Source organism: Pteropus medius, unplaced genomic scaffold (genome assembly GCF_902729225.1).
Source record: "Pteropus medius unplaced genomic scaffold, Ma_sr-lr_union100, whole genome shotgun sequence".
Taxonomy (NCBI): domain Eukaryota; kingdom Metazoa; phylum Chordata; class Mammalia; order Chiroptera; family Pteropodidae; genus Pteropus; species Pteropus medius.
In genome coordinates this window covers 25,559,063-25,567,522 of record NW_024342467.1, presented here as the reverse complement: position 1 = coordinate 25,567,522, position 8,460 = coordinate 25,559,063, and the positions used below count along the sequence as shown (strand labels likewise).

General features: G+C 61.3%; 1 protein-coding gene across 6 annotated transcripts in view; it reads right to left on the bottom strand.

Annotated features, from left to right (window-relative positions):
• Nucleotides 1-8,460, bottom strand: part of GRB10 (growth factor receptor bound protein 10) — a 123,254-nt gene that overhangs the window by 9,209 nt on the left and 105,585 nt on the right. For all 6 annotated transcript variants that reach the window (XM_039862819.1, XM_039862822.1, XM_039862820.1 and 3 more), the window contains 5 exons: nt 6,927-7,042; nt 5,893-5,961; nt 4,348-4,485; nt 3,047-3,155; nt 1,205-1,305 (listed from right to left, as the gene is read on the bottom strand). In XM_039862819.1, coding sequence (XP_039718753.1) covers nt 1,205-1,305; nt 3,047-3,155; nt 4,348-4,485; nt 5,893-5,961; nt 6,927-7,042 — 533 coding nt within the window. The remainder of the gene's footprint in view (nt 1-1,204; nt 1,306-3,046; nt 3,156-4,347; nt 4,486-5,892; nt 5,962-6,926; nt 7,043-8,460) is intronic.

Genomic DNA, 8,460 nt, shown 5'->3' with positions numbered 1-8,460 from the left:
TCCTCGCACACCGCACGCTCGCTGCACACTCAGCACTGTGCTTTCTAACTGCTGGCGACACACCCATTTGTCCCAAGGGAACCCAGAGAGCTAGCCAGTGCTTTTCATAGCTGCAGAGTCCCCCTGTGAGTGGGTATACGGTAAGGCATCTACCAGCCCCACCGGTGGGCATTTAGGTTAAATCTGGCTTCTCAAGGAGCAGCCCACGACACATATGCAAACAGGTCTTCCTCTACTACGAAACGGTGACATTTAAATTTCGGTCCCCTTTTGTTTTATCAGTGGCAAAAATGGGGCAGAGAGTGACACGGGACGCCTGTCCTCGGAGCTCAGGCTCGCGGCATCTCCGAGGGGTGTCCTCGGCCTCCTGCTCGCTCCTTTAGGTGGCTCCCCGAGTCTCAGAGGAGCTGGAAGCTTCCACGTGGGTCGGGGTTGTAGTAACAAGTTTCTGAGACCATTGTATGTGTCGGCCACGGACTTTCCTCTCGACCCCTGGACCGCGGCCAGGTCTGTCTCGGTCGGCTAACTTGCAGTTTGCGTGGACTTCATAACCACACGTGACTGCAGACACGAGTATGTGTGCACACCCGCAGCGTCTTGCGGGAAACGGACCGCCACGTCTGTGCCGCCCCTGGCGCCGGAGGTCGCTGCAGGCTGAGTGGTCGCTTTGGCCAGTGCTATGCACTTGCTGACCCGGTCCCATGCATGGATTCCCCTCAGAACTTAGTCAGGACACACACTCTCCCCTGGGGTACGTGTCTCTCACGGCCCAGCTTTTCAGGAAGCTGGGACGCTGATGATTGGTCATGAAAACAATGAACCCTCCCGAGGAACGCTGCTCCCGTGTCCTGGCCCTCACCTTGCTGTTCCTGTCCCTCTAGCCCAGGGGTGTCTCCACCAGGGGTGTCCCCCACGCCCAGCCCCAGGGTGCACCTGGTGATGTCTAGAGATGTGTGTGGTTGTCTCACCCACTGGGGGTGCTACGGCATCCAGTGGAGAGGCCGGACACGGCTGAGTGTCCTACGACGCATGGGCGGCCTTCACGGCCCCAAATGTCAGCCGTGCCCAAGCCGGGATGGGCTGGGATCTGCCCCCCACAAAGCCTGTGAGAAGCTCCTGACACCCGGGGGGACGCGTGACTCTGCCCAGCACGCCGCACGCGGACGGGGCGGGGCAGAGGGCCCGAGGCTGGACGCGCGGGTACCTTAAGCAGCCGGAAGGCGGTCAGCCAGCAGGCACGGCCTTGCTCGTCCTCCGCACACAGCAGCCGCAGCCCCTTCGCCTCGTGTGTGACTTTGTTGGGCTGGAGGTAAAGGGAGCCCCAGTGAGTGCAGCACAGCGGATCAGAAAGGGTCAGAAACTCACTGGCGTCCCAGCAGAGCTGGGTCCCACTCATGCTGGACGGCAGCCGACACCCTGACAGGCCAGCAGGTGTCCCCGGCCCCTGTCCTCAGCATCTCCATTCCTGGACCTGCCGCTTGGCTGCGCGCTCAGTCGTCCTCCACTGGGGGGCTCAGTGGACACAGGCAGGAAAGCCAGCCCGCCCGGGCAGGACAATGTGGTGGGCGTGACGGGGAGGGGCTTGAGGAGGCCGCGGCGGGGGAGGGGCCCTGGCCCGCGGAGGAGCTGGTGAGGGAGGGGCCCCGGCCCCGGCTGGGGAGGGCCTGAGCTGTCCCTGGAACGGCCCCACACAGGGCCCAGTGTAACTCCAACGTCACCGTCACTGGAGAGAAGGGGGACTGTCGCGGGCCAGCAGCCCACGGGTCAGGGGTCAGCACAGGCGGAGGGCGGGGGCCCCACCCAGGGCAGGCTCGTCTGGGGCAGGGGGGCCGCTGGGCTGGGCCTCTGCCTGAGCCCTCTGACCTCAGAGGCGGGGCGATGCTGGGCAGACGCCAATCTAGCTCTCTGCCTGGGGAGCCTGGAGGGGGAGCGAGGGACAGGAGTGACCACCCTGCCTGAGGCCCAGGCTGCGGGATCCGCAGGGAGGGCTCCGCCTGGGCCTGTGTGTGTGGGGGGAGGGGCGCCTGGCTCCACCTCCAGCCCCTCCCGGGGCCATGGGGCCTCCCTGCACCTCCGCTGTAGGCTGCTTCTGAGGGGGCCCCGTTACCCCGTTACCTGCAGCCCATGAGGTGCAGGGAGGTGCGGGGCGGTGTCAGGACAGGAGGTGCTCCTGCTCCCTGTGCCCCCCTGGACAGGCGGAGCAATGGCTCAGCAGGGAGACGAGCAGCGCGGGGCTGCGGCTTCCTGCCCCGTAAGCGCCTGGGGACTCGGTGAGAGGAGGGAGGCCAAACCCTTAGCAGGACGTGGCGCCCGGGGAGTGCCCGGCAAATTTTACTTAGTACTGAGATGACCGACATCAGCACGACCTCCCGGGGGAGGAGAGCGGGCGGGCCCTGCCCATAGGTGTGTCTGTGTGTGCTCCCATATGCACATGCCTGTGCGCACATGTGTGTGCATGCACACATGTACACACATGTGTGTTTACGTGTGCAGGCATGTCTGTGTGCACATGTGTGCACATGAGCGCCTGTGTTTGTGTATGTGTGCGCACACATGTAGAAACACACATGTGCCTGTATGAGTAAATACGTGATCATGTGCCCTCACTCACATCCACACGGAGGGACAGTAGTGCTGGAGTCACTCGTATCCCAGTGACCAGAAGCCCACATAGAAGGCATCGGCTCACCCACACCCTGGAGGCCACCCAGCGCGTTGCGGGGAGGCTCTCCCCGCTCCCGGGCTAAGGCTACAGCCCAGTTCCAGGGGCCAAAGCTGTAGCCTAGGCCACCGGGGCCCTGGACAGCTGTTAGCATCCTGCTTTCCTCTGGGCGTCTGAGCTACTTGGGGACTGATACATCGTAAGGACACAAAGAGTATTTTTCCATGAATGAATACATCCAGTGTGAAACTATGTTTCTGTTTAAAAAAAAGCAACAACCAAGAGAAGGATTTACTGTTTGAATTCCAAAGGCTCCAGCGGTACGTGAGCTGTGAGCGTCAGCTGGCAGGGTGCACACGGGGCTGGCGGGGGGCGCGCACTCTTTAAGGCAGAGGCCGAAGTCCGTGGGTGCGCTGTACTGCTTCTTGCCACAAATCAGGGAGAAGACACTGCAGTCCTCCAGGTCAGCCAGCAGCTGCAGGTGTCTGGGCTCCTACAAAAAAGGCCCTAGGTGACTGGGAGCACTCCCGCACAGCCCAGAGGAGCACGTGCGTGCTCACCCAGGGGCCCTGCGGGCTCTCGGCGCACCTTCCCCACAGGTCTGCAGCTCACAGCTGCTGTGTGGTAAATGCTATGTGAAGACCAGACCCTCCTGCCCTGCCAAAAAGCCCCCTCCCTTTCTCAGACAGGAGACCGCCGGAATGGATCCTACGCTCTGCCACGTCAGAGCTCCAAAACCAAAAATTCGGCGTGAAAATGGAAGAAAATCTGGACTCTGAAGGTCAAAGCTAAGAGCACACGCTCAAAAAGCAGGACCCATACCGACCTAGCTGCGCTGTGTGCTCAGAGTCCCAGCGTGCGGGCGGCTCGCTCACAGCGGGCTGGACCCTCCCTTCTCCTCCACTCCCCAGCCCAGCTCTGCCTCCTGCTCCAGGCTGCAGGCGTCTCAGAGGGCGTGAGTCAGCCGCAGAGAAGAGCTGGGCGGTGGGGAGCCTTCCCTGCAGGCCCTGCGTCAGGCGGGAGGCCTCCCCGTGCAGAGGCCCCGGCCCCCGCCCACACCCTCCTCTCCCTCCTCTCTGGCTCTGGTCCTCGGCAGCTGCACTGAATCAGCCCAGCACTTACTCGCAGCCCCGCCTGGGGTCACACCCGCTCCCCCCTCCTCCTCCAGGCAAGAGCAGAAGAGACTTCAGCTCTCAGGGGCAAACGCATGGCCAAGGTCAGCTGGGCACGGTTCCAGCTGCAGGGCATACGTGGACCGACAGAGAGTAGGTATGAGGAGCAGAGGCGCCGCGGAGCCCCGGCTCTCTGTGGGGGCCGCAGCTGGCCTCCAGCTCTCCTCGTCTGTCCCACTGGGAGGGTCCACGAACAGCGATTTCGCCCACACAGTATCTACGGCAGCACGGAGTGGGTGCGGGGGTGGCCGTGATCCACCGTCTCCTGCCTCCTCGTCTCCATGGCCACTGTGGCCCAGGGTGGAGGGCTGATGTGGCCTGGGGCTTCCTAGGTCCCAGTTACCTCCTGGGGTGTCAGACAGACTCGCAGGCAGGCAACTCCCAGTTTAGCTGCTACACAATTAGCCTAATGAGTTGTCCCAAGCTCGGAGGAGCCTGAGGTGTGTTTGACAATGCAGCCCCCCTGCGCTCCGGACCCCCGCGTGTGTGGCCACGTGGGAGCTGCTCACTCACCTTTGAGGAGCCCTTGGTGGAGCAGTAAAGGCCTGACCTCCGCAGACACATGTACAGCTTCTTCCACGACTTCCGGCCCAGCTCCTTCACGTGCAGGAAGCCCTGGACTTCGGGGCAGCTGCTGGTGTTCAGGAAGGTCTGTGGAGGGCGAGGCCAACAGTCAGATGCGCTTATACGGCACCCGGAGGCGTCGCTGACCCACCGACATTTTACTGAACTACTAAAATACTCTTCTTTTGCTCAAGCTGAGTTTTCAAACAATATGCTTCCTTTCAAAAACCTTAAAAATCCCCTCTACGTTGATGTCGCGTAGAATGTAACTGGTACATAAACACAGACGAGCAAATGAACCTTCTCAACACCAACGACAAGCACAAAGCTCCATGTTTCCCCGTAGGCCAGCACGATTACACGTCCTGCCTTTTCTTCTATTTTCCGTAAAATGCCCTATCTGATCATGGGGCGGAGGGGGAGCGCGGGGAAGCGCCAGGAGCACCTGACAGGAGCCCTACCTCCCCCCCGCCCCGTCCCGTCTAACTGCTCCCAGGGGCCGCCCGTCTTCCTGTGGCCTGTGGGAGCGGGGCCGGGGAGGTGGCACGGCGGGTCCTTTCCACTGGACTGAGAGGGGACACGGCTCCGCCCGCAGGTGGGGTGGCCAGCTGGACAGAGTCCTGGGGCACCTGGGCCAGTCCTTCTGGAGTCTCAAGAGATCACTGTGCCCGCCGCCCTCCCTACCCCCCCGGGCCAGGCCACCACATATCAAGTTAAAAGAGCCTTTGGCCGTCCCGCCATCACCGTGCAGGAGCTGAGAGAGCTAACGGTCGCCTGCAACTCCTGCCGGGTGCCGCGGACCGCAGGCTCAGGGGAGGCCACGGCACGGAGCTCTGGGGCCCTGTCTCGTGGGCAGAGGCAAGTCTGGCGCCCGACCACGAGGGGAAGAGCACCACCGGTCGGGTTCTGTGGGGACCGCGTTTTAGTGGCCTCTCTTATGCCCGGTGTCGTGCGCGTAAGCTTTTCTCTCTCGCTTAACCCGTTGCGAACAGACACACGTCTGGGGCGCAGCGGCCCTGTCCCTCATCTGCGCCCCGCTGCCTAGGAACAGCAGGGTTTGGCCGTGAGTGCACACGGCCTTTGCTCCCAGCCCTGGACAGGGGGTGGGCAAAGGCCTCAGGAAGCAGAGGGACAATTAAGATGGGCGTCCTCGCCCTTGTCCCGCGCTAGGAGGGCCCGCGGCCTCTCCGTCCTGCCCTCTGCTCAGACTGCTTCCCAGGCGGGGGAAGCTCTTGGCGTGTGCAAATGCCCTTTCTACCCCGTTTGCGTGTGCAAACGCCATTTCCACCCCGAGCCTGGCTACACGCAGTGCTCCAAGTTAGCACTCGCGCTCGGTCACTCCGAGCCCTGTCAGGGGCCGAGGCCGACCGCGGTGAAGGATGCAGCCGCTCCGAGTGGCCGTGATCAAGAATGCGATCGCTCCAAGTGTCCGCAAGGTGCCCTGACAGCTCCAGGGCGGTCCCTGGGACCCAGGTGCCCACTCCCGCCCAGTACCTGCAAAAGCTGGGTCTGGCTGCCGTTCGATTGCTGGCACAAAGTGACCATCTGTTCTGGGAAGAAATTCTAAGGAAATGGGAAAACAAACATGTTAAACGTCAGGTTCGAAGCGGGGAAAAACACACTTACAGGTGTGCCAGCTCTAAAAACATTCCTGCCGCGGCGGCTGCGTGCGCTTGCGTGGAAAATGGCGTCCTTTCCAGCCCCTGGTCACACAGTGGAAACGTCCGCTTCAAAAGGCTCTACTGTTTCCTAAAATGCTGAATGCAGGTGCTGAGCATCTCACGTCTACTGGGCACTCGTGTCTCACAGTGTCGCTGAGGCAGAGGGCTGCCACGCATCGTAACTCAGCGACACAGGTACGGGGCGTGAGACAAATGAGCACGGTGCCGTGGAAAAGCCTCTCCTGGCGCCTCACCCAAAACAGGTATCGGAATGATTTCTTTCAAGTAAAAAGCAGCTACGCTATGCGGGCCTCCACCTGGGTCTCCACGCTCTGCCTTGCGACTCGGGACAGGCGCCTGTGGGCGGCAGGTGTGCGGCCCCCTGACGTGTTCAAGACACGTGCCCCTCACCTCCCACCAAAAAGAAGAGTAGACAAGGAAAGAGAGAAAAACCCCAGAGACTAGCTGAACACACCTGGACATTGATTTCTCTACTCTCCCTCCACCAGTAATCACAAGTAACATTTGCTCTCTCCAGAGAACGAGTACTTATCCTGCTAAGTACTTGGCCAGTTTGTTCTAACTTAAGAGCCCCTGTCCTCTCTCCTACCAAGACACGACCCCTCGTTCCCACTGTCCCCGCCGGGGGACGTGTGATGGCCTTGGGCCAGTACGAAGGTGCTCATTAAACATCAGAGGCCGAGCCCTGAGCGAGGCGTGTTCAGTTAGACGGCAATTCTGGTCCAAGCGGTCAGCTGCCCCCCGGGTCTCGGTCAGTTATTTTACGATTTACTCCTGGTAAACCCAAGTATCAACTGCAAGGTTTTCAAGAGTTCCACACCCCAACCCCGAGGAGATAAGACTCACCATGGGATTTTTGAAAAACTCATATTTTGCATAATTCTTCCTGAATAAAAATTTACTGTCACTGGCCATGGTGCTCTCCACCTGGACCACCAGCTCATGGTCTTCCAAGCACCTTTCTGGGAGGAAAAGCACGTGTGAGAAGTGAGAGACGAGGCAGGCAGCACGGCAACCCCCCACCGGGCGAAGACGGGGTCGAGAGCGGAACTCGACTTGCGCGTCTCTCTAGCGCGCTACCAAGGGCGCGAGAGGGCTCGAGAGGAGTAACGCGGGGCGCTCGGGTCGGGCCTCCCTTCCACATCATTCCTCTCAATTTGACGTCAACAAAAATTAAGGAAGGGGTCGATCAAGACTCGCAGCCAATCACTTCGCTCTAAAATTAAGAAACGTCGACTCTTCTAACGATCACGGGCTGTGGAACCTGGGAAACGTCCGAGACGAAGGGCGGTGGCCGGACGCTGAGCAGGGGGCCCGTGGGAGGGCCGGGCGGTGGGGGGCAGTGACGTGGAGCTCGGAGGCCAAGGCCGCAGCGAGATCGGAGAGGGGGCACGCTCCCGGAGCACGGCCGGTGGGGCCCCGCGCGGCACGCCGGCCACGCCAGGGCGTCCCGAGCGCGGCAAGGACACTCGCCACGCAGACTGACTCGCACACACGCCCTTGCTTCGGAGTGTCTGCGGTGGCAGTGCTGGCCCCTGGCAAGGGGCTCCCCTCGCTGTCTGGACACCAGGCTCTACCGGGAGCAGGTCACGCCCCCTCCCCTGGTCTCTGACGGGAGCGGGGGGCGGGCAGTGGGGTGATGGCAGGGAACTATCCACACTAGTGGCGGAACAGGCAACGTGAGCAAATCCACGGCATCCTCAGCACGTGCACAGAGGCCCAAGTGGCCGGACGGAAGGGGCACGAGAGTGCGAGTGGCCCTTCAGAGCCCCCGCCCACCTTCTTCCACGGCCGAGCTGGGAGTCCCTAGGGAAGTCCCGTCTTCAAGGAAGGATGAAGGTGAGAGAGAAAGCATTCTCAGTCAAAGCCATCCCAGAACGAGGAAGGGGAACTTCTGACTACAAAGGACGACTGTCCCCGGGCGCTGGTCCGAGACAGGCCGCGCCCGCACTCAGCGGCTCGCTCAGCCCTGCTGTCGATGTTACAAGGAAAGCTTTCTTGTGAAAACATATTTAAAGCCCGAATTTGCCAAGGACAGGAATTTCCTCCCCACGACCGCCAGAAAGTCCCCCGGGAAGGGCCGACCAGCACTAGGGACAGGCCCACGGGAACCTGGCTGTGGAGTGGGGGGTGGGGGGCTGTCTGCTGGCCCTGCGCCTCCCGGGATGGGGGTGGGCAGAGACGTCCAGCCCGGCCGGGCCTGAGACTTCAACGCTTACGTTCACTTTCAAGAATGAGGCTGGCTCAGCGCCATCTAAAATGGATTTTCCAGGTGGAACACAGATCGATGAATTCTGCGATTTTTTATTCAGAGAAAATGCTTCTGTAGTTCGAGGGCAGAAAAACAACAGCCACTGGCTAACCTGATGCTGGGTGGTTA